This window comes from Orcinus orca, chromosome 9, assembly GCF_937001465.1.
Source record: "Orcinus orca chromosome 9, mOrcOrc1.1, whole genome shotgun sequence".
NCBI classification, from domain to species: Eukaryota; Metazoa; Chordata; class Mammalia; order Artiodactyla; family Delphinidae; genus Orcinus; species Orcinus orca.
In genome coordinates this window covers 84,875,874-84,902,079 of record NC_064567.1, presented here as the reverse complement: position 1 = coordinate 84,902,079, position 26,206 = coordinate 84,875,874, and the positions used below count along the sequence as shown (strand labels likewise).

At 40.7% G+C, this 26,206-nt stretch overlaps 1 protein-coding gene and 1 long non-coding RNA gene across 2 annotated transcripts in view; one reads left to right on the top strand and one right to left on the bottom strand.

Moving 5' to 3' along the window:
• The first annotated feature begins 3,624 nt into the window (after positions 1 to 3,624).
• The window catches only part of LOC117203790 (uncharacterized), a 51,614-nt gene continuing 29,032 nt past the window's right edge, over positions 3,625 to 26,206 (top strand). Inside the window, exons 1-4 of the long non-coding RNA XR_004486681.2 lie at positions 3,625 to 4,052; positions 4,134 to 4,211; positions 6,552 to 6,612; positions 24,821 to 24,883. This is a non-coding gene — a long non-coding RNA (uncharacterized LOC117203790). The remainder of the gene's footprint in view (positions 4,053 to 4,133; positions 4,212 to 6,551; positions 6,613 to 24,820; positions 24,884 to 26,206) is intronic.
• Positions 19,242 to 26,206, bottom strand: part of MAGI2 (membrane associated guanylate kinase, WW and PDZ domain containing 2) — a 1,374,207-nt gene continuing 1,367,242 nt past the window's right edge. The window contains exon 23 of the mRNA XM_049714931.1: positions 19,242 to 19,480. Coding sequence (XP_049570888.1) covers positions 19,347 to 19,480 — 134 coding nt within the window. The 3' untranslated portion in view covers positions 19,242 to 19,346. The remainder of the gene's footprint in view (positions 19,481 to 26,206) is intronic.

The window sequence follows — 26,206 nt, the reverse complement described above, 5'->3', positions numbered from 1 at the left end:
AGCCTGTGCTCCACAACGGGAGAGGCCACAACAGTGAGAGGCCTGCATACCGCAAAAAAAAAAAAAAAAAAAAAAAAAAGGCCACAAAAGAGGTTAAAAAGCTTGCCTAAGGTTCCACAACTAGAACCCACACTCCTTTGTTCCCTTCAAAGGTGTGTTCTGTAATAGCACCTCTGTACCTCTTGACGGATCAAAATAATTAAACGTAGAAAAATATTCTGGAGAGGACAAAGATTTATAAATCAGTCCATATTTGTAGTAAGGTCATATATAAACTACTAAGCTTTTGGCAATAGGAGAAAGTCAGAATTCATTTGACAGCTCCCTATTCAGCTCTCTGCAGTGTAACCTCTTGGAAAGAACACATGCTTAGGAGTCAAACTTGTTTTACATTTTTGGGCAAATTACTTAACCTCTGTGAACTTTGGTTTTCTCAGCTGTAACTTACTCACAGTTATACCTATTTTACAGGACTATTAGGAAGATTAATAAGATAACATATGTAAAGCACCTAGCACTGGAACTGACATGTATTGGGTGTGAAGAAAGATTGGTTCTCTTCCCCTTCTAAATAAATAATGGCCTAGGACAATTAACAAAAATTTGCAAGCTAAAGCATTCATATTACATAAGATATCATAAGCATCCCTGCCAAATATGAGATATAACTAAGAATCATGCTTCATATAAATTATGATACTCGAAGAATTCTTTTACAAGGAGTTGACGTTTAATTTCTTTTCTTCATAAGCAGGCATGCTAAAATGTGGAAGGGAAGTGTTCTCATTCCTTTGTTTGCCTACATATTATATCCAATTATGAATGACTTTGCTGAATTATCAGGTGCATGTTCCATTCATATCTTTTCATTATTAGATCTCTGTCTCATTTATATGGTAGATTCCCTCACTGGTAACATCCTAGAGACTTTTTGTCTTTTACGTGGTCTCAACCCTTAACCTTAAGATGACTGCTCAACTTTGAGTTGCTGGAGAACATCTGACTTGACTTTCTGCAAATAGTGCTTATCAAGATATTACTGGAACTTCTGAGTCCTATATTTGGCAATGTTTTTTCTTTAATCAATCTTTTGTCCACTTGTATGTTCCCTACAATGGTTCTTCCAAAGCTCCTTTTTTATCCTCAAGCTCCTAATCCGTCTCATCCTGTAACTATCGGCGTTTTATTCCTCTGACTTTACGAAAGAGATAAAAACCAACACGCATGAATTCTTTCTCCCTTCTTCAGTTCTGTGAAAGAGATGTTGCTCTCTGAGGCCAGCTCTCCATCAGTGCTCAGGATTCTGTCCTTGCCCTCCTATAGAATATCTCCTCAGTTTTCCCCCGTCATCATCTTCAGTCTTTCCTTTTCCAATTTTATGATATAAACCATTTATATTTCAATGAGAGGTGCTTGAATCTAGAGTATGACATTTAATAGTTGTAGATTGGATGGGACCACTGTATACTAGATGGCTCTGTGAGGGCTTGCTACACCCTCAGCCCTCATCTGAACAAAGCAGGAAGTTGGTCAAGTTTGGCTGGATTATTTCACTTTTCTTTCTCAGCCACAGCTGAATGGGTCAGTAATTGGTGCCTGGCCCTCAAGCAGCCAGCCATTTTATAGGCCTTGAGGAATTCATGAAACCAGCTGGCACAAGAGCTTTGCCCCATAGAGGCTTTGCATCCTTGACAGTGAGTTGCTGACCCAGCCAGAATCTCTGTTACTGCAAGTTTGAATCAGGACAGAGTGTAAGCAGGAAGAGTTGCTAGAAAAGCAGAGGCCCAAAAGAAACCATGAATTAACAAAGCCCTAAAGCAGAGAGAAAGTAGTCATAGTGGAGAAGGGAGAAGAAGCAAGCAGAAACTGCCCCAAACTGTCAAGAGGCAGAGAGACTGAATGATAGCTTGGCCAGCTGTGCTGTTGGATCATTAGAGCTGGTCTCAGACTGTGGTAGCTTCATCTTGTGTCCTGAATTGTGAGTTCAGATGTCCCCATTTATCCCTATGATAAACTCATCACCTGCAGTAACCAAAGGATGACTTTCAGCCTGGACAAGCCTCATACATTTGGCTGGCTGTTTAATCTTAAGCCATTTTTCTTCCCTAATTGGCTCTCTCCCTGTATCTTTCTACTCCTGTCTAAGTATAGTACTTGGCTATCTATGCTATCTACCCTTCCAACATATTTATGCCTCCTGTGTCTACAAAATAGTTAGCAATCTCAGGACTAAAAGTTTTGCTTGTTCCCTCCTTTTTATAATATTCAATTCTGTGTTTTCAACAATGATCTGAGATTAAAATTAGTGGCTTGCTTTTCTTTTTTGGTTTTTAAAGTTAAATCTGACTCTTGTGCTAAATGTAATCATTTACTTTCTGTAGTTATTTAATAGTCTACTTAACTGGTTTCTAAGAGTTTGGGGATGTTTTTGTCAAATTCTCTTACAAGTTTTGATCAATTATTTATATATGGGAATCTCTGGTTTTCCTAACCTTGTACTAAGAGGTGTGCTTTAAAGCAAAATAGGCTTGTTGCCAAAGCCTATGACCAATTTGCATCCCTTGGGATATACACCCAGTTTTGCAAATGCATTTACTTGTTTTTGCCTGGAAATGCAGACTTTGAGCTGGCAGCTTTCCTGCCTTCTATTTATCCCCTTTCTCTTGCTCTCAGCCAGAATTTACTGGGTCTAATTAGTGGTGCTGAAAGATTCTCATAATATGAATCTACCATTTGGGGAAAGACATTAGGGTCAGAGGTTAGTCTTGCAAATATGGGAAACAGACCAAGTACTTTTAAAATTGCAATTTTATTCAGTTTTTCTTTCATCCATTCTATGAATAGTATTTGAATATTATGTGCTAGGCACCGAGCTAGGTACTAGGGATATAGAAATTAAAATATAGTCCCTCTTTTCATTAAACCTAGAGGCTAGGAGGTGATAGTCATGCAAAAAACTTTTAGCTTCTGGAGGGTATGTGCTGTAATGGAGTTGCCAGTGTAAGTGTCACATGCAAGCAGTTTAGTATAGCTGGAGAAGATGATGTTTTTAGGCAAGGGATGAAGATGATGCTAGCAGATGACTTTGTGAAGCCAAGGAATTTGAATTTTATCCTCAGAGATTAGGACTGCCCAGTACAGTTCTGGCATGTCATAGTTGCTTGGTGAATACTAAACTAAGGTACCACATTCTTCACTTGGATACTTAGTGAACAGCTCCAGGCTGAGAATTAAGTTTTTTAACTTAAAATTTTAGTCCATGTTAAATCTATGCTAGAATTTTTATGTCATTAAAAAAAACTGACACAGCACAAACTTATATCTAAGAATATATAAAATTAAGTTGACTTTGGTTTCTTTCTCCATGTTTGGATGATGTAGTTAATTTATAATTATTTACAAAGTTAAATCTGTCTTTTTTTGTTTTTTTTAATTACAGAGTAGCCCAAATCATCTGTAGTATGATAAGGATCATGGGTTCTGGAATCAGGCAGAGCTGGGATTCTTTGCAGCATGTGTATGGCCTTGGGCAAGTTACTTAACCTCCCTAAGCCTCATCTGTAAAATGGGGTGGAGAACTGCTGCTGGAGCCGAAAATGGTTCCTGTGAGTATAAAATTAGAGAACATCTGTGTGATGGGCAGGGACCTGGTCCACTCCCCTCCTATGCAGCAAAACATCAATTTATTTGTCCTCAATCAAACTAAATCTGGCATTGAGCACCTACTCAGAAGACTGTCAAGAATTCAATATGTTATATTTGGAGGAGCCTCGCCTCCCTAGATTGACACAAAATCCAGGGGATTCAGCTACTACCTGGAAAAGATGGAAGCGGCCTGGTCCTTATTCTCTGGTGGTAGCTATCCCTCCATCCTGATTCTTCTCCCTGGCCAACGCTTCCTGTGTCTGTTGGGCGTGGATGCTCCAGCCAGCTCAGAGATGCTCCCCACAGAGGTCCTCCCCCCGCTGACCCCAGGCTCAGCTTCAAGATCCTCACCTCTGCTTCAAGGCCTCGGATATTAGTGCCCATCTCCTTCCACAGATGCCTCACAGGTGTGGTCCATTGCACATCTGCAGCCTGTCTGGGGGATGTGCCCCTCTCCCAGCAACCCTCACCCTCTCATTTTCCACCAGATTTCCAAGCCAAAGCCTGGCTGAGGAGTTGCCTTGTGGACCTTGAGAACTTCTGTTTTCAGCCCAGAAGCTCCAAAGGTAATGATACCCATGGAGGGGAGGGACTCAAGCTCAAAATAGAATTGTGTGGCTGTCTTCTTGCAATAGGGGAGGGAAAGACATCACTCATTCTTCTGAGTCTCTTCCAGCAGCAAACATCCCAAATAATCCTGCCACTTAGGGAAAGTGCTTAGTTTCGTACATGGTATGTAGTCATCTCACAACTGTTAAATATTAGCATTATTATTTTTATTAGCATCCCTCTTGGATAATAGGCAAGGATTCAGAGTGCTCAGTAAATTAAAGAAATTATCCAGCTGGAAAATGAACCAGAGAAACTGAAGCTGTCTAAAGAAAGAAATCTAAATTGTTAAAGGGATGAAAAATCAGGCTTTGGGAGAAAGCATTTGGATTACTCAATATGGAAATGAAGAAAATGGAAGGCTCACATTTGTCTTTGAGCATGTGACAGCTTACAGTGAAGGCCTTAATCAGCTGTTCTTCATCAACACCAGAATTTAAAGCAGCAGATAGTAACTTGAATTGTATTGTGAGATTTTGGCTAGTCACACACACAAAAAGTATGAAACAAAAAGCATCAAGCATCTTATTCAACACAGAATGTTAGTAGAAACTGTGGCTACCCTAACTCTAGAGACGCTTCAGGCAGCTGGGGTTCACCTGCTTGGAAACAGGGACTGGTTTAGTTGATGCATTGGGTCCTCCTTATATCCGTGTAGAATGATACTGTGTAGAGTACATTGTCATTTAGTGGGTGATCCTGAAAATCATATTTTCTCATCTCCAATGGAATATTTTTCATCTCAGTTGAATATGCAGGAGATGTGGCATAGAAGGAGGGCCCTGCTCTGAGTATCAGGAACCTAGGTTTGTTTCTTTGCTTTTAGGCTGATTTCCTAGGTGACCTGTAGTAGCCATTTACTCTCTATCTGAATAAAGATGGGACAATTAAAATAACTTGATTTGTTCCCATTGAACTTTACCATTCTGAGACTTTTTTTCTTTACATTTTCTTTCTTTACTGCTAATGAGCAGTAGAATTAAGACTCCTTTTATTCTCAGAGAGTAGACTGTGGTTGTAATTTCCTAATATAAATAATTTACATGCATCTAGTTTCTAAAAGGAAATTAAAAAGGTTTTCTTATGGAGAAATTTAGCTGCTCCACTATTCTAACAGAAGTCTGTTTTCATCTGTTGTTCTAATTTAAGGGAACCTGTTTTTCATGGGGCAGGTAATTTGGAACCCTTTTGTTTCTTACTGTGGCCCTTCTGTTTAGCAAGTTAGTCTTTTCACTGCTCCCAAGTGACCTTTCGTTTGTTTTGGTGTTGTGGGATTAAGCAGTCACACTTTTCAACAGAGCCTTGGTATTAAGACAAGACCCTCTTCAGTTTTAGGTTTTACTAATTTTTTGAAATCAGTTTATCTTGATTTAGCCATTTTACTATCTGCCCAAGGAGTTAATCAGATCACATCTCATTAGTAGGCCCTTATTTTAAAACTCTGGGAACAGAAATTTCTTCTTCCAGTGATCTTCCACCATACCTAAAATGTAGCTCATGGTGGCAACTCCTTTCTTATTTTCTATGGGCTTGTCTCATTCTAAATAGGTGAATCCCAGGATTGTGAGATGGGATCCTTGATTGATTTCCATTTCCTTTTTCCCTCCATGCTCCAGTCCCTACATGGTACTGAACCCTGAATGCCATGTTGCCAGAGAGCGACAGAACCTCTGTACTTTTTGTGCATTATTTGGTTTGACCTGTTTGTAACTTACTTTTTCTATCCTCTTTAAGCATCTTATTAAAAGGTTAGGTAGGCACATAATGTAAACCAGCTTAATTCTGCCGCCATAATAGAACGTAACATCTTTGTGTTTATTATAAATTATAAGAGCTCTTCGAAACAAAGTCTGTCTTACAATTTTTATATGTTCCCAAATATGTAATATAGGTCTTTGAACATACATTCTCCCTGAGGGGTGAATAAAGAGGGAGCAGCAGAGGAAGACCGTAAGGTTTACTAAGAGTGTGATATCTTCATGATGGGCTCAACCCTGGCTGCCTGTTAGAATGACCTGGACACTTTCTAAAAAACTGACATATTTGTCCCACACCCAGAGATTCTGAGGAGAAGAGGATTTTTTAGCTCTGCCCCCTGTCACCAGTTACTCTTAGGGAGCCAGTATTGTCATTATTAAAACATTGGTCTACGTTATCAAAACATTTAGACAGTGATGAAGACATTGTTAGTGGGTACATGATTGCAGAGGCTAGAACAAATGTGTCTGCTATGTTGACAACTTAAGATTTTGTGCCCTAAATAACGTACCAATGTCTTCTCTTTTTTAATTTATTAGTTTCTTGGCGCTTCTCATACCCGGAGAGCCTGTTGATCCTTGTTACATGCTGACAGCACATGTAAGTAATACTGTTCCTGCCTCAAGGACTTAAAGATTGACAATATGTTCAGACAGAATATGTCAGCTGAGTGGTGTCAGTGACGTTTAGCCCCTCTCTGCTCCCCTGAGTGCTCATCTGTGGTGCAGAGATACAGCAAGTCTTTTAGGTACTTCATTTCAAGAGGATATTTAAAGAGGAAAGCATAGCAATTTGTTGCAGAAGTTGAACTAATCCAAACTACCCACCAAATCTAGCCTTTAAATCAGCATGAGGATTGCCTTCCTCACTTTGTAACAGATTCTTTATGGTCACCTAGGCCACAAGAGTTGCCTACAGCTCAGTTGATAATTTAACTCTTTTAAAAAATTGAATAATCTAAATCTGTAGTTGTCAAAGTGTGCTTCAGGGCTTTCTGGGGATTGCCAAGACTCTTTCAGGGGTGTGCGAGGTGATGGATCTTTCATGTATGGGTAAGAGATCCATCAAAGCATAATATGGACCTTATAAGGTATGGTTTCAGATTCCACCCAGTGATGTCACCTTTAAATAATCCATGTACACTTGAAAAGAATGTGTATTCTGCTATTATTTGGTGGAGTGTATGATAAATATCAATCAGGTCAAATTAGTTGATAGCGTTGTTCAAGTTTTCTGTGTACTTACGAATTCTCTTTCTACTTTTTCTATGTTATTGAGGAAGGGGTATGAAATCTCCAAATATAATTGTTATTTAGCTGTTTCTCTTTTCATTAGTATCAGTTTTTGCTTCATTTATTTTGAAGTCCTCTTATTAGGTACATACATGTTTATGCATGTTTTGTTATGAACTTTTGATAAATTGATCCCTTTATATTATGAAATGACCCTCTTTATCCCTGTTAAGATTCTCTGCTCTGAAATCTATTTGTGTAACATCAGTGTAGCCACTTTAGCTTGCTTTTGGTTAGTATTAGCATGGCATATATTTTCCCGTCCTTTTACTTTCAGCCAATTTGTGTCTTCATTTTTTTTTTTTTTTTTTTTTTTTTTTGCGGTACACGGACCTCTCACTGTTGTGGCCTCTCCCGTTGCGGAGCACAGGCTCCGGACGCACAGGCTCAGTGGCTGTGGCTCACGGGCCTAGCCGCTCCGCGGCATGTGGGATCTTCCTGGACCGGGGCACGAACACTTGTCCCTTGCATCAGCAGGCGGACTCTCAACCACTGCGCCACCAGGGAAGCCCTGTGTCTTCATTTTTAAAGTGAGTTTTTTTGTAGCCAGCGTATAGTTAGGTCTTGCTTTGTAATCCAGTCTCCGAATCTCTTGTCTTTTCATTAGGATGTTTAGGCCATTTACATAAAATGTGATTATTGATATGGCTGGATTTAAGCCTACCACGTTGACGTTTGTTTTCCATTTGTCCCAACAGTTCCTTGTTCCCTTTTATCTTTTTTCTGCCTGCTTTTGGGTTGAGCATTTTTCATGATCCTTTTTATCATTTTTGTTGGCTTATAACTGTTTGTTTTGTTTCATTGGTTGCTTTAGGGTTTGTAATATACATCTTAAACTTACCACATTCTACTCTCAATTGATGTTATATCACTTCACATACAGTAGAAGAACTCTGTAATAATATACTTCCATTTCTTCCCTCTGAGAATTTGTGCTGTTGTGTCGTACATTTTGTTTCCCATGTTATAAATTCCACAGTGCATTGCAGTTGTTTTTACTCTGAATAATTGGTTGTCTTTTCAAGGTGTTTAAACAATAAAAAGAAACCTTTATATTTATTGACATAATTACCAGTTCTGGTCTGCTTTATCCATTTGTTTAGATCTAGATTTCCTTTTGCTTGAAGGACTTCCTTTAATATTTATTTTAATGTAGATCTGCTAGTGATAAATTCTTTCAGCTTTTGTATGTCTGAAAAAGTCTTTATTTTGCCTTTGTTTTTGGACAACTGGTTTTAAGCAATTTGATTATGAAGTGACTTGGTGTGGCTTTGTTTGTGTTTCCTGTGCTTGGAACTCATTAAGACTCTTGTTTCTATGGGTTTATTAATTTCATCAAATTTGGATTTGTTAAAATCTTGGCCATTATTTCTTAAAAAATTATTTTCTCTCCCTCATCTGCTTTAGGGACTCCAAATACATGTATATTAGTCTTCTCAAAGCTTTCCCAAGTATCAGTGATATTCTGTTCACTTTTTTTTCAGCTTTTTGTCTCTCTGTGTTTCATTTTGTATGGTTTTAATTGTGATATCTTCAAGTTTACTAATCCTTTCTTTTCCCATGTCTAATCTACCATTATATATTTTATCTAGTTTCTTAGATGTTTCAAGCAGGATGGTAAATCTGATTCCTGTTACTCCCATCTCATTTGGAAGCAGAAATCTCATCCATTTTCCAGAAGCCAGAAATTAAAGAGACTTGCAGAAATTTAAAACAATTCTATGCCTTTTCCTATGGAAAATATGGTTTTAATAAAAATTTTTAGGTTAACATTTATTATCATTATCTTTAAATGAATTAAATAAGTGTTTAAAATTTTTCTGTTTTAATTTTGAACATGGTAAATATTGATAGATATAACCCATGCAAACAAAAGGTCTTTGGGTTCCTCAGTAATTTTTAAGAGTGTAAAGTGATTCTGAGACCAAAAAATCTGAGAACAATTGATCTAAATGTACTGAAGCGTTTACTGTGGGTTGCTTGAACTTAGAAGTTGGGTAACCCTGGTGCTGGGGAGGGCACGGTTACAAGGATGAGAAGACCCATAAGCAGATAGAAGAAGGAAGGAGAAGAACAATCAAGCAAAAGTTAAGCCACATGGCTCCCAAGAGACACAGAGTAATGTAGAGTCCTCATTTTTCAGCTTCTGTCTTGATATTTGTAAGGCCCAGTTATCCCTCCTGGACTTAGGATTTTTGAGATAGTACTAAAAATAAATTCCATCTTTTTTTTTTCCTTAAGGAGGAAAAAGAAACTAGAGGGGAAAATTAAAACACTATGGTAGACTTAAAAGGAAGCCATTTTCGGAGTCCAGGGTTCTTTTGGAGTCCAGAAATTACAGTGCTATGACAAAGGCTAATACCGTTCGCGATGCTCCATGTGGAGGCCAGCAGATTGCATGTCTGGCGTGTAGAAAAGGAATCTATAGTTTTGTGATTCTGTGGTTATTTTCAGGATGCTGGTTAGTTCATTGGCACACACTAGAGAACCAGGACCTTCCCTCACCTTACTGTCTAATCTTGGCAACACCTCTCTGGGACTTTGTTTCTCCACAATTACAAAGTGGGAGTCAGAAGTGTTTCTAGGTCTTTCTTTGTCTGCAAGTAACAGAAACCTACATCAAACTGGCTTAAGCTCAAAGGAGCATTTATTGACGCATATAATTGGGAAGCCAAGCTGGCTGTGACACAGTTGGATCCAAGTGTTCAAACTGCCATTGTGGTTTCACTCTAAGTTCTCTTCCCTCTTCCTATTCCTTCCCATTTTCTGCCCATTCCCTTCTGCTTACCTCTGTTTGCTTTGTTCTCCATTCAGCCACACAGTTGCCACCAGAAGCTCTAAGCTCATGTGGACCTTGGAGCTCATGAGCCCAGAGATAGAAACAAAGATGCACTCTCTCCCAGCATCCACAGACCAATCCTTTGGAGACTCTTTCATTGACTTGACTTGGGCCATATGCCCATCCTTTGAGCCAATGACCTTACGGCTATGAAGAACCTTGGTTAGCCAGACTGGTTATGTGCCCACTCCTTTAGCAGGGAGTGGAGGATAAATTGGTATTGGCAGTCCCATCAGAACCACATGGAATGAGACGGAGGCAGCTTGGTGACTGGAAGGGTGCTGGGCAGACTGCAGCCTGCACCCTTAAAGTGTCATGAAGTGAAGCAAACTATGCCTATTATGTGTTTATGATTTAAAAAGAAATACAATCATGTGGCTATTACAGCATTGTTGGGAATTTGACATTTTCTTCTGAGTCCCCCAATTCTCTTAGCAACAGTTTCTTTTCCTATTGCTTTTCAGGTATTTCATCTGCATGGTTTAGATTTCATCTTTGCTCTGAGGCCTTTTACCAACTTTTGTTATGTCAAGAATAGAGTCAGCTGCACCCAGAGCACTCCCACTCAGTGATTTTCATTCCTGCCAACACATTCATGCTTCCTTTAAATTGTAAATCTTTTCTACCTGAATCTTTTCTTTAACTCTGATGTGTAACAGATGTGTAGAATCAGAATTGGTATTAAAAGTCTACAAATCAATAAAAAATCAAAGAGGATGATCTCTTAATACAGAGTCCTCATCAAATTTAATGTTTAGTTGAGTAATCACCTCCAGGCTCTTTGGGAGTGTGAACTAGAGTGAACACATAGGTGAAGGATTTATTCACAGTGCCAGAAATGCTTAGTATGCAAGACATACTCTGTTTTCTCGGAAGTGGCAGCCTTTAATAACAAGCTATCTCTACTAATCCACTTCGGAATCTCATTCCTGTGTTTTTCAGCCTAGAAGAACTGAACAAAAATGTAAAGTCTGAATTTGTTTACTCATAAAAATAAGATCTATAGTGTCATTTTAGTCATATTTCGGAATGTAGCTTATCACCTACATGTTGTATCTAGATTGGTACTATCAAAATGAAAAGGCAACATGCCAGGTGGTTATTATATTCTAGAATATTCAAGCAAAGAAATTTGCATTTGGAATTAAATATAAGATCCTTGGTCTTCCATAGATCCAGCTAAGGCTCACAGTTCAGTTAGAGACAAGAATCTGGCATTCACTTGTATGCATTTAAATGGGTGGGTTGCTGGAAAGAAATACTCCAGAAAGCTAGCAGAGGTTGTCTCTGGAGGTGAAAACATGTGATATTAATTTTCTTTTCTCTGCTCTTCTCTACTGTTCAAGTTTTCTGCAATGAGCACATGCCCCTTTCACAATAAAAATATTTTTTTTTTAAGAACAAGCAAAGGCTATTTATTCAGATCTTGATATATCAAGGGGGTCAGCCACTGTCACTTGCATTTTAGCAGAGACTCAAAGACAAGTAGGAAAGTGGGAAAGCTTATAGTGGAAAAAAGGGAAGGCTTCAGGTATGCCCTGATTGGAAGCTGTTTGCATGAGGAAGCCATAGGTGGGCTAACTAGAAGCCTAAAAGCAAGGTATTTGCTTTATTCGGGTTTCTCTGACTGTTCCTAAATTGGAAGTGGGGATAAAAATTAGAGAAGCTGTCAGTTATTAGTCAAGTCCTTGTCATTTTGAGCCAGTTATCTTAGAAGTTACTGTTTGGCTTCTTGGATTATTATTAGAGATAGCAATAGCAATCCAGTCTCCTGCAAGGCTGACTTATAGCACGCTGGCTTCATGGGCTGATTATTGTATAATAAGGGGGTTGGTTTCCTGGGCAGGTTGCTGTAAGTTGTGGGTCAGAGTTCTGTTTTTATACACAGTTTGGTAATTGTCTGTTTGTATATTCAGTTTCTCACCCGGTGGCGCTGACTGCTCTTCTCATTGACTGCCTTTTCTCTGTCATGCATTGTTATTTCTAAGGACATCTTCACATTGAGTCCGTCAATATCAGGTCCTCCAACAGTTAAAAAACATGCCTTTGTAAAACTTATTTTAGGTAGTGTGATGCTGTGATTTATGATAAGAAATGTATGTTTGGTCTTCGTCCACTATTCCTAGCACAGAACTCTTAAACCCTTGGAATTTCTTAGGTATTGAGAGCCATAAGGGTGTCTTTTGCTATGTTAATGAGATGACAATTTTTTTACAAAAATAATTTTTAAAAAATTACATCTATGCTGAATTGTGAAAGTTCTTGGAATATACCAAATTATGTTTAAGCAAGATATAACTACTTAATGAAACTGACTGACACTCAGAAAACTGGCTTGAACCCCGATCTGGGCACTCTGATTCTGCCTTGACTCTGCAGGACAGGTCCCAGTGTGGTCTGGCATGTGTACCCACCTCAGGATCCTTTGCTGTGCCATTAGGGCTGCAGGAGACCTATCTGCACAAGCCCCATAAGGCCTCTTAGGACAAATCCAGAGGGGACTCTAGAGCTTAAGTTCAGGTCTCCAGTTCTCAAGGTTTCAGACTGCATCAAAAAGAAGAGAAATTTTCCCCGACTTCTGAGAGTAAGGGCCGGGGTGGGAGAGGGAGCATATCCCTTTAAGTGGGGAGGGAGAGCCATAGGCACACTGCCATGAAAGAAGACCCTTCACTCCCAAGCCCTCTCCTCAAGGATTTACCTAGTCTACGCTCACTGCGTGCCAGCAGGATCACTGGCTCATCTCTTCCAAGTGCCTTTAAGCTCAGGTGTCAGGTTTGGGAAGGGTCTGTCCAGCACACAGAGTCCCGTTGATGAAGAGTGCAGTGTAGTAGCACTCAAATCTCAGACCCAATCTGACTCACAGTCCACTTGTTCAAGAACAAAGTCACAATTAGAAGCCTGCAGAGAATCCTGACCATCAACCAGTAGCATAAGGCCCAGGTTAAGACGACCGTGAATGAGTCTTGGAGGTAATAGGCCTGATGTGAGTCCTGGCTCTTACCCAGCAGAGGTGAGATCTTGGGGCAGAACTTACCCGCTCTGAGACAATTTTCTTATATAGAAGTGTGGGTAGTTTATTAGACAGGTTACCAGAAATAAGATGGGGGTGAAATGTTGGCAATAGAAATTGCTTAATAAATGACAACTCTCGTTATAATTATATGCTAAATCATGTTGACAAAATAAATTCAGTCCCCTTCCAGCCATTTCTATCAGACTCAAAACCCCATTCTTTAAGTTTCCCATCGAACCTGTTAGTAAAACCAAGAACCATTTGTTGCTCATCTCTGAACCAGCTATAAATTGTCTTTATCATGCTTCAGCTACAACGCACAAGCTGGAAACATCTTGGCATCCATCTTTTGGATTCCAGGGATGACTTTTATCACCTTGGAAGGCTTAGGCATGTTACTCATAGGAAGTGCTATTAATAGGTCAGACCGTCATCCATAGTGTTCAGAACGTATCATGTTTTTTTGGTTTTTTTGTTCGTTTGTTTTAATAAGGAGAAAGAAAAGAAAAAGCAACCCTACTGACTCTACTGATCCTGTGATGGAAGTTAGGTCCTCACTTTTTTGTATATTCTTCTGTAACTAGGTTAACTTTGATATTTTACTTTTCTCTGCTAATAAGACGATCCTTGACAAAGTCATGGTCACCAAATCAGTGTGTTTCTCTAATAGGGTAAATCATGTTAGAGATAACGGAAGCTTTTGAGCATCTGGTTTTACCAGAAACTAAATGTAACGTGGGCCACAGTGGACTGGAGCAAAGAAAGCATAACCTTTGCAATTTTCATTACTTCATAGACGCTATGCATAATCTTATTTTCCACATGCAGATGCTAGGATAAGGAAATGGCTACATTCTATTTTTTCCCATATCATAAACCAGTAATTTCATCTGAAAAAGTAGCTTGTTCAGTGTTTTATTGAATCTAAGATGCTGTCTATTGTAAAATATATCATTATTCTGTAATCACTAAGAAAGAAAGAGCACTGCCATTGATTGAGAGATGTTAAATCTGAAAAAGTGAGTCTTGAAATCAGTCAAAGATGGTATATACGTCTATGTTTGTTGAGTTCTTTTTTACATCCTTTGTGTCTCCTTTCTCCCGTTAATACTTAAAGACATTAGTTGACTAGTTTGAGAGAATTAATCACAATTAAAATAGATGTTCCACGTTATACAACACAGATACAGCCATTCACCGCTGAATGCCCTAATCATAATGGCATTTTAAGCACTAATGAAATGGAGCTAGTTTATATTTCTTGAATTGATTAAATAAGATAAAGGCTCAGTCATCAGGCACATCAAGACAGGCATCACCAGGAGGACTGGCTGGATCTTATAGTATTCACAGGATTTGTAAACAGAAATGCCATTTTGTCATTCCTACCATCTTGAGCACTTGTTCCTAACAAATCCTTGGGATAATACCAGATACCCCTGCTCTTTTTTTTTTTTTTTCTGAACCAGTCACAGAAGAGCTTCAGATTTTGGCTAATATTAATCAGTTGACCCCAGGCAGTTATGACATATTCCTTAGGAGTATAACAGGCAAACAGGCTCGGGGAGAGGTAGAGCTTTCTACAGTGGCCTCAGTAGTAGAGGTGAGCCTGGGGAAACACACCGTCTGGCGTTCCATGGCAGTGTTCGGTCAGACGGTTCTGGGACCAGAGTCTGGCTGTGCTCTTACCGTGTAGCCTCCCTTTGTTCCTGCCCATTCTTCGCGCCTGTTTTCCACCTTCCCACAGATTCTCATTAAAGCTCTCCTTGGTCTCCACGACTTCCTGCTGTCTGCCACTAAGAAGTCTGACTCCCTGATCTCTGTCAAGGGCAGGTCTGTACTCAGCTTGGGAATTCCAGAGATAAGGGCCTAAGCATAGTGGTGGCCAGGAGGGTGCTTCTGGGTAGGGCAGCCTGGAAGGACACCCGGAGTGGCTTAGAAAGCTCTTCTCGAGGAGCCATCCTACTGGTAGATAGTAAGTCTGACCATCTGCCTTTTTTCCCTTGTCCCCTCTGTCTGTAAACCCTTCCCAATGCCCCAGGCATGCAATTAGGTACTTTTTTTTTTTTTTTTTGTGGTACGCAGGCCTCTCACTGTTGTGGCATCTCCTGTTGCGGAGCACAGGCTCCGGACGCACAGGCTCAGCGGCCGTGGCTCACGGGCCCAGCCGCTCCGCGGCATGTGGGATCCTCCCAGACCGGGGCACGAACCCGCGTCCCCTGCATTGACAGGCGGACTCTCAACCACTGCGCCACCAGGGAAGCCCTAGGTACTGTTTTTAAAATCAGCTTTTATCTAAGCATCTTATGGGTTATCTCTGCTCCCACAGAGGTGCAGGAAACTCTGACAGTACACTGATTACACCCCACTTGATGGGGGCAGCCTGGGAAGTTGAGATGGACAGGGCAGCTCTCTTGCCTGCCCTGCCAGGAGGTTTCAGTGCTTATCTCTTAAGTCTCTGAGATTTTTTTGCAGTTTCCCCACAGTATAGAGAGTGCCCTATATCAGAGTGCTGGTGTAAGATGGATTTCTTTCCTTTTTTTTTTTTTTTTTTTAAACAATGCTTACTCAGGCACTGAGGAATATAGTTCCTGGCTTTTAAGAGAAGGTGCCTGTTGGACTCTGAATAAGGCCATTTCCTCTGCCATTAGAGACTTCGGCCCGAACAAGACCTTTTCCAAGAAACCATAGGCCCATATTCTGGTATTCAACATTTCATCCCTCGTCCTCCCACCAGTCCTCTCTAGGGTTCATAGGGTTCTAGAAATTGAACACCACCATGAAACAATCACCCAAACTCATTCTTCCACTTTACAGCCTTAAGAAAATGAAGTTAAAAACACAGACCCCAAAAACGTTTAGTGGAACTTTAGACCTAATATATGTGAAGGGCCTTTTCCAGAAGGAATAATAACTAGAAGCCACAAATAAAGCACTGAAATAAAATCCCCCTTTGAATTATGCATAAGCAAAGTAAATTAGTAAAATCTAAATGTACTTTAAGAATAGAGATTTGCCATTTGCTGGGACTGGGGTTTATTTCATTATTGAAAAGGAAGGGAAAAAACAGAAGTAATAAAATTAGTTGTACTTAATATTGAGGACAAACATGCTTCACATTTTTGATGATCATCTCTCTAGTCCATCAGTATATTGTCTAGCTGCATCTGGGTTAAAACTGTCATTAAAAGGAGAGTTATCTTATTTGAAGGGGTTGATTGTCTCTTGAGCTGAGGAGATGGGAACACGAGGTTTGATTTTTCTTTCTTTTGTTTGTTTGTTCATTCATTTGTTCATCGTGAAGCCCCTTCTCTGCCTGGTACTGAGGAAGGGATATTAACACAACAACAGCTCCTACTCTTCAGGAAGTTTTCTTCAGTATTTAAGAATGGTGCCTCTTGTCATACTTATTCTTCATTTGATGGCTAAAGAAGATGTTTTACTCGTGGTTCTCTTTGAATTTCAAAGGAGAGTCACCTCTTCCTGTCGGGGTAATCAGGGATGAATTCATGGGGAGCAGTGTTTTGAACTGGGTTTTCAAGGGTAAGTAAGATTTTGATAGGTGGAAATGGGCAGGACAAAGGCACTTCAGGGGAGAGGGGAGAATGGGGATAAGTATCTGGGAGATTCCAGTAATATTTACTCAGGAAGAGAATCCTTTGGAGTAAGATGAGAAGAGTAGTGTGGAGCTGCCCAGTGGAGGCCCTTGAATACAGAACAGAATTTTGTTCTGGGGAAGTTGGGGCAGGGAAGCCCTAGTTTTCTTTTCTGTCCTTGAACCTTCCTGTAGGAATTGGCTTCTCTGCTTCTCAGTTGATGGGCTTGGTTCATGAAAAACTAGAGAGCTTGCTGTTGGATTCTCCCCCTTCCACCTTCGCGGCCTTTGATAAACTTTGGAAACTTCCACCGTCAGGAGCCTGAGGAGCCAGAGCGTCCCTGAGGGGAGGCTTCCTGTGCGGAGAGCCTGTGTGCTTGAGGTCTGACCACACGGCAGCCCTCGTGCTGCTCGCCAGTGCGGGTCAACGATGGGAGAGAAGTCATGAGCAGAACGGGGCATGGGCCAGCCAGCAGATGCCCCCGACCTTTCCGTCAACGGAAGGAGTTGAATTTGCTTATTCCTGGGATGCCTTCTTTCCATGCTTTAGTCTACCCTGCATTTGTCATTTTGGTGGGGAGCCCCTGTCTCATTTGGCATGGGTTTTGCAGGTTTACAGGCCACAGTTTGCTGAGCTCCTTTGCTAATATGAAAAATCACATTTCTTTTTTTCTCTGGATTGCTTGAATTTTAAAAATTTGAGCGTTTTTAATTTTTTTTATTTATTTAATTTTTTTTGCGGTACGCGGGCCTCTCACTGTTGTGGCCTCTCCCGTTGCAGAGCACAGGCTCCGGACGCGCAGGCTCCGCGGCCATGGCTCATGGGCCCAGCCGCTCCGTGGCATGTGGGATCTTCCCGGACCGGGGCACGAACCCGCGTCCCCTGCATCGGCAGGCAGACTCTCAACCACTGCGCCACCAGGGAAGCCCTGAGCAGTTTTTTAAATAGCAAGGTTGAAATTCTCAAGTCATCTTAGAGGCTGTAATTCTGTAATTTCAGCTCCCTAGCCTCATTCCTGACGTTGATCATCAAGTCTGCTATTACGCTGGATAATTAAAGGGATGTGCACATCAGGGAGAGAGCAGGTGGGGATTAATATTTGAAGGGCTTGATTAGTCTTCTGTAGTTCCCGTAAGATCAGCACAGGATATTGTTAAAACTCTAAACTCTGGTACAAAGCATTTTTGTTAATTAGCTAACTATTGCCATATTTGACTTTTCATTCTTTCTCGTACTACAAGGAAAGATCTTTTCTCTTGCCACGTCTTGCTGATTCATGCCCTGCTGTATCTCTTACAGTCTCTCTATGCCCATTGCTACTTCCATGTACAAGTCTTGTTACCTTTCTCCTCTTCCTGTCCTTCAAAACTGCTCTTATCAGGGTCACCAAAGCCCTACCTATTAATAATCCAGTGATGTCCAATTTATCTATTTGTTCCTTTTGTTGCTTGTGCTTTTGGTATTATTTTGGTATGAAGAAACCATCAGGGTCACAAAGAGTTATGCCTATGTTCTCTTTTAAGAATTTTATAGTTTTAGTTCTGACATTTAGGTATTGCGCAAAGGCATTTGTTAAGGCGGGTATTTTATAGAATTAGGAGGGTTTGAAGAAATGGACTATAGCTCAGGCTTCCAGGAACAACCTTCCAGACCACATTATAGAACTGGGCTGCCAAAGAGCTGCTGTCTTAACCATGACCAGAACGCTGCCACACACCTCTAGCTCTAGGACCATCCCACCTCTGCCATGGTCTGCACCAGCAGAATGGATGCCTTGTGCCCTACCCCTCTTCCCAAGCAACTCAGAGCCTCAGTCTCCTCATCTATAAACTGTGAGTGCCGTCTACCCCCAGGGTGTATTAGTACATTTCACAGCTGGTGTGGCATGGGCACAGCTCAGTGATAATGGATATGGACTGTAAATCACTCATTAGGACTTACTGGTGCCAACCAGCTGAATATCAACCCTCTTGACAGTATTACAAGAATTAAATGAGCTTGACACAGCAGTGCCAAGTGGCAAGGGTTATCCTGATGGTCCTGGATGCCTAGAGCTTGCCTGGTTTGACTGAGATTACACAAGGTGCCAGCGGTCAGACTGAGGTGGGAATTCTGTGAATACCCCCAACCCCTTAACGAAGAATGAATGCTCTCACAGAGTTAGAGCAGAAACTGGGGGTGGTAGGGTGAGAGGTTGGCATCCTGGTCTTGGACTCCTGCATCTGGCTGTCCACCTGAGCACAATGCCCACACACAAGAAAGAGGGCTGGGTGGGGTTTGAGTGCTCAGTCAGGGAGGAGGCTGCTCCATTTCTCAACTGCTATTCTAGTGAAACAGGTGGATGAATTTGAGCCCAAAAGGTAGGAAGGGAGGAGAATAACTGGGAGCATTAGGCTTTGGGGTGCCCTCTGCATGAGAATGATGGGCACTAAACCTGTCTGAGGCAAAGGTGTGGAAAGGAGTAAACACATCGGAGACTGGAGTCCAGAACCTTGAAAGTTTAATGAGATCAGTTAGTGAAGCAGTACCCTATGATTCACTTCAAAAGCATCACTTAAATCAAGGAGGATCATGGTGGACAGTGACCATTTAATTTAGCTACTTAAGGGACATTTGGAACAGTGCGCTGTCCGGAAGACTTGGCTTCTAAATCCAGGCAGATAAAGGTCCATTAGGTCCGCAGAGTGGAGGACTTCAGATCTGAGCCAACTCAGCAGACCTGATGCACCTGAATAGATGAGAAAAGGCAAAAGGACATATATCATAGTGAAGCGGAGTCACTGAGGTTTTTTACTTCTTTTATTTTTTATTTTTTAAACGTCTTATTACTTGAGGTCCTAGAAAAGTTATATTAAGAAAGACAGTAACTGAATATAAGGTTATTAGAGGGAATATTGCTATTGTGTTTTGTGAGCAAATGAACATGTTATATAAGCAGCAAGTTATAAGGGCTGTGCACAAAGAGCAGAGTTTAATATTATCAGAAAATAAAGCTTACAAGTGAATATACCCGATGCATATTTAATGAAGAGCATAATCAAGGGATATTAGAGCTATAAAGGACCTGGCCAGTTATTTGGTTCACCTCCTCATTTAAGCAGACGAAAATAAACGCAGGACTCAGGTGTCCTGAGTCTACACCGTCATGAGGGGTGGAGCAGGGATTAGCATTAGGCCACACCACTCTGTCCAGGCCCATCCACTTCATCGTTAATTGTGCTGCAGGAGACCTTAGCTGTAAAATGGACACTTCACGTTTCTGCACTGCAACTAAACAGACTTCGGGGAGGTAGCTGGGAGAGGGAGAATCGGACTGAGCCAGGGTTGCTCAGGAGATCCTGAAAGGCTATGGATTTGGAACCCAAAGGGCAAAGCCTCCCTCTCCTCTGAAAAAGGGTGTCTAGAGCTTGGGCACCTGCTTGCCCACCCTTTGCTCCCAACTGCCCACCCAGGCAGCTACCGAACTTGGAGACAACCTGGCTTAAGAGGGCGAAGGGGTGGGTGCACGTTAGTCTAGGGAAGGAGTGCTCCCAAATCAGTCTGTTCCTCCTGGTGACCATCCTTCATTTCACCATTTAAATACACAGCTCCTTTTTCTCATCTTTCTTACTGTCTTTTGAATGGATTGCCTTTCCTTGCTTGTTCTCTTATTCCATTTCCCTCTTTTTACTGATCGGGAAGTTAAACCCTCTATTTCTACTTTTTTTAGTGTTTGTCCTTGAAACTTTTATATGCATACTTATCAGTACAAATTTAATCAATATCTTAATTCTTTTTCTGTAAAAATAAGGACATTCCACCACTTTTAACTCAGAACCCCTCTCCTTACTTCCAAGCTATTGTTGAGTGTTTTAATGTCTTTGTTAAACCCTAAAAATCAGAAATTGTTATTATTTTATATAGTTAGCATTTATATTTACTTCCATGTTTACCAATTTCTTTATTCGCAGTCTTAGCCCTGCCTTTTCTTCTGAAGTATATCCTCCCTTTGGGTGCAGGTCCTGTTGGTGGTAAACTCCCTCAGTTTGATTGTTTCACCTGTCTTCTTGAAAGGCTACATAATTCTTTGTTGACAGTTATTTTCTCTCAACAGAGATTTTCCCACTCTTTCATGGCTTCCTGTGTAACTGTAGGCAAGTTGGCTATTGGTCTGTTTGTCATTACTTGTAACCAAGATGTCTTTCTTCTCTGCGTGCTTTTGGGATCATCTTTATCTTTCTTGTTTTGTGGTTTTACTGCAACAGGTTTAAGTGGGGATTTTTTCTTTTCATTTATCTATGTGCTTCTTGTCTGTGTAGTAATATCTCATGAATTAAAAACCTCTCTGCTGATATTTCTTTACATTTTCTCTATTATTTCCTTTTGATTCAGACATCTGTTAAACCTCAATTCTATCTTCCATCTCTCCTTACTTTCATATTCTCTATTTCCATGCCTCTATTTGCTTAATTTTGAGTAATTTCTTTGGATCTATCTGCCTTTTTTTTTTTTAAACAGTATATCTAATCTACTGTTTAATCCACTGTTTAATCTACTGTTTAATCCACTTAATCCACTTGTCGTTTTCAGTTTTAATATTTTTCCTTTCTAAAATTTTCACATGAATCATTTTCAAATCTTTCTGGTTCTCTGTTTTCTTGATCCTTTTCTGATTCCATCTTCTTTAAACATTTTATACATAGTAATTTTGTTCCCAGTAGTTCTAACATCTGAGGTTCTTGGAGATGTAAATCTATTGTGTTTTGTTTTTCCTGACTCCCACCCATGTTGATTTATTTCCTTCTATATTTGGTAATTTTTTACTGAGGAATAACATTTGATTGAACTTACTTTGTTTCTCCACAGAATTTGTGCTTGCTTCTGCTTGGGCGTTAGGTAGTGCTACCAACCTGACACCACTTTGTTTTAATTTATATTTATATTTTGAAAATATTTATTTATTTACTTATTTATTCATTCATTCATTTTACTTTTACAGACCGTAAGGGGGTGGGAGAGGGAATAAGGAAAGAGAAGAGAGCAGTCTGGCAAGAACACTGGGCACACTTGGGCGGGTCCCTCCTGCGCTATAAGAGTTCATGCAGTGTGCATTTAACCATGTGAGCAGTAGTGCCCTTACAGGCTACTGATGCTCGGGGAGGAAGTGTAGAGTGGAAAAATCAGAAATTAAATCTGAAGCTCTTAAATGTTGTATCGGTTTTTGTTTTTCTGGGGGGACGGAGATGCTGTGAGCTGCAAAATAGTTCAGGGAGTAGGTCTGCAGCTAGGCAGGTAGTGGCACCACGTGATCCTGCTGCTGCTTTGAGCAATTCTTCACGCTGTTTGCTGGGCTCAGGCTGTAGTGATGAAACCATCTGTACACGGAGCTTGCAGCAGATGGAGGGGGTGTGAAAGAAGCCAGAAAGGCAGAGCACCTGTGCGAGAACTGAGGGCTTTGGACGTAGTCGTACTGGCCATGAGGAGCCACAGGTTGTTCTAGAGGAGAGGAGAGTTATAGCCAAATGACATGAGGTGGAGGAAAGGGTGTCCATGTGATTGATAAGAAAATAAATTATTATGAAGGAGAAAGGCATGTCAAATGATGATACCAAACTCTGCCTGGAGGGAGTGCTATTTCCATCCTTCGCGCTCCGCTCCTCCAGGAAGCCTTCCCGGATAGTGCCCCGCCCCCACAGGCCCCTGAAGACCTGGATGGACCAGGTCCCAGGGCGGCCTCCACTTGGCCTGTCTCTGGATCTTGGTCTTGTTCAGGGGCAAAGGGAGGCCAGGGAGGCACGGTAGCTGCAGTGAGGCGGGGGTCCTGGCAGCCTCAGGAGGTGACCGCGGCCTGGCCCTGGGATCTGGGCGCGGGTTCCCGTCTGGAGGGGACTGGGCCTCACCAGCTCCAGGGCTAAGAACAGAGAACAGAGTGCCCGTGGTGGCTGTCCCCAGCTCATCCTCTTGTTTCAATTTTTATAGTAGAGCTTGATAGCATGAGTAGTGTAAATGTAACCTCCACACAAGGGTGAAATAAAGCCTAAGGATGCAAATTCTGAGAAAAAAAACTATAATTCATTTTTTTCCACCCGGGGTTATGATGGAGATAGGCTTCCTCTGCTGGGAGGTGAATTATTTTTCTGCCCTGAGGTCTCACAAAGGGTGTACCCCTCTTGAGGGTCCTGGCTCAGTGTGAGAGTCTGAGGTGCACCTCCTGCTTTGCATAGTCCAAGTTGTTTTCTCTGGTTCTCTGTGTGACAGAAGCATTGACCTTCAGGGCAAACCAAGCTTGTTTGTTTGGTCTTGTTTTTCGGGTTATTTTTGGTTTTGTTTTCCATTTACTGTCTACAGACCTGGTTTTAGCTCACTGCTCCTGTTTTGCCCCTTGAACCTGATGATTTACCATATTTTCATTTGAGCTCAGCAATACTTTATTATTTCCCAGTGTTATTGCAATATAATTGACATATAACATTGTTTAAGTTTAAGGTGTATAACATGATTTGATATATGAACATATTGCAAAATGTTTGCCACACTAAGTTAACATCCATCACCTTATATAGGTACAGAGATTGTTTGCCTTGTGATGAGAACTTTTAAGATTTACTCTCTTAGCAATATACAAATACTGTATTGTATATCTTTCAGAGATACAGTACAGCATTGTTAACTATAGTCATTGTGTTTTACATTAAATCCCCAGAACTTACTTATCTTATAACTCGGAGTTTGTACCTTTTGACCACCTTCACCCATTTCTCCCACCCTCAGCCCCTGCCTCTGGCAACTACCAATCTGGTCTCTGTTTCTGTGTGTTTAGTTTTTTTTAGATTCCATATATAAGTGAGATTGTAGAGTAGTTGTCTTTTTCTGTATGACTTATTTCACTTAGCATAATGCCTTCAAGGTCCATCCATATTGTCACAAATTGAGACGATTTCCTTCTTTTTAATGGCTGAATAATATTCCACCTGATATATATACCACATATTCTTTATCCATTCATCCACTGATGGACACTTAAGTTGTTTCCATGTCTTAGCTATTGTAAATAATTCAACAGTACTTTAAAGAGTATGTTTGTTACAATTAATCCCGGATCTAGTATTCTCAGGGAGGAATTTTCATAATTGCAATCCATAATCCTACCAGAAGAACAGTCACCACAAGTGTATGATTTTTCATAGCCGACCTAACTCCAAAATTATCTTAGGTGGCTTACAGACAGTGGTATGCTAGAGTCATCATGTACTGGCTTATAAGAAATTTATTGTTAAACTTTTAGGAATCTTGCAAGTCGTTTGTTAAACACAGCCATCATTAAAAATTAAATTATATAAACTTACAATTAAATAAATCATATTAAAAATAAATAATAAATACTCAAATTCATCACTTTCTAATTATGTTTCACTATTACTTACACTGTTGAGGTTATTTATGTCCATCGTATCTGTGTGGTGCAAATGCTACAGAAAGGTGTCCTACTGCACATCTCTTCCTAAATCCACTTCGAGCAACCTCATGTTGGTATCTTGAAATTGGCCATAGTGGGAGTATTTACACCAGGGAAATGGGCACACACTACAAATCAACTCTTTATTTATTGCTTTATTGATCATCTAGACTTCATATTGTGATGGAGAGAATGATAACAGTGCAGAGTATACACGGAAAGTGTGTCTTGTCCATAGTAGTTACATTATGAATAGCACAAAAAGTTGAGGAAATATTCTTCCAGTATTTGGAAGCAATTAATTAATTTAGCAAGAAAGTTGTTTACATCATGAGGAATGAGTGGATTTCTGACACATGACATAGATCTTTGTTGCTTCACTTTTGTCTTCCTTGTTAAAGTAAATGGAAATGTCAACCAACATTCATGTCTAAACTATTCTTGATTATTGGTTGCAACCATAGGTTAGCTGTGGATAAAGGGTTTGACTAAAATCAACAAAAGCATTCTATGAGAATCAACTGGCTGCAAGGAATTTACAGTAAGAAGTATTGTGTATTTTCCTTTTGTTTACTGTGCATTATACGTCATTTATAGCAGCAAATTTGTCATATACATGTACATTATTTTCAGAGAACCAGTTGTGGAACATTCACCAGCCCACCTCTGCTCATAGGGATGTACAGATACAATAAGGTAAGATTTGAAGTAGATGAGAAAGAAAAAGGAACAGCAAGGAGAGGGCCCCACTAGAGCTGCAAATGATGCTAACAGACAATTTCATATTACAGAGGGCAGACGTAGGCTATGGTAGGCCACAGATTTGCCTCTAAGCTTCCTAGCACATCTTATATAAAGGAAAATTTGATCGTGTACTGAATCTTCAGTGTTTGGGTCAGAAGTTGTGGCGTTTTTCCTAAGCCAGGTCCAGAAGGAATTTTATCCTGAGGGTGTGTGTAGAGGAACAGTATATTTTTATAAATATCAATAATGTCCTTAAAGCAAACCTCATTTAGAGTCACAGGGATGCTTCCGGGAGAGCCCCTCTCTGAAGGCTGAAAAATTCTTGCCAAAGTGTATTTCTTTCTTTTTTTTTTTTAAATACATGTATTTATTTTATTTATTTATTTTTGGCTGTGTTGGGTCTTCGTTGCTGTGTGCGGGCTTTCTTTAGTTGTGGCGAGCGGGGGCTACTCATCGTTGCAGTGTGCTGGCTTCTCATTGCAGTGGCTTCTCTTGTTGCAGAGCACGGGCTCTAGGCTTGTGGGCTTTAGTAGTTGTGGCACACGGGCTCAGTAGTTGTGGCTCGCGGGCTCTAGAGCCCAGGCTCAGTAGCTGTGGCGCACGGGCTTAGTTGCTCCGCGGCATGTGGGATCTTCCCAGACCAGGGCTCGAACCCGTGTCCCCTGCATTGGCAGGCGGATTCTTAACCACTGAGCCACCAGGGAAGCCCCAAAGTGTATTTCTGTAAGAGACACATATTGAAGTATTTGGCGGTGAAATAATATGAACTCTGGGACTTGTTTTAAAATTCTCCACAGAACAAAGGAATAAACAAACATCTGTTGAAGTGAATAATCGAAGCAAAAAGAGCAAAATATTGCTAAATATTGGAGCTGGGTGATGGGCAGTTGGGAATTCATTAAACTCTTGTCTACTTTGAGACAAGATTGAATCTGATCCATGTGTCTCTTGTCATAACAGCTCCTCCTCCCTCTCCCCAACACACCTTATCTCCGCTTCCCCCTCCTTGCTATTCATGTGGTAGAAAAACTGGGTCTTTTGTCCTGCAGAACATCCCACATTGTGGATTTGGCTATTGCTTTCTCATGGTGACAAAAAGTATTACCTTAGCAGAGAAATCCATTAAACTCAGATATTATCCTACAGGAGTGATACACGGGTCAGGAATGTTTTAGTGGAAACAAAAGGGAAGAGAAATGAGCCATCTGATCAGAGGAAGGGAATCACAGTAAACAGGGGCACAGCCCACAGGGAAGGTGAGGAAAATGGGGGCTG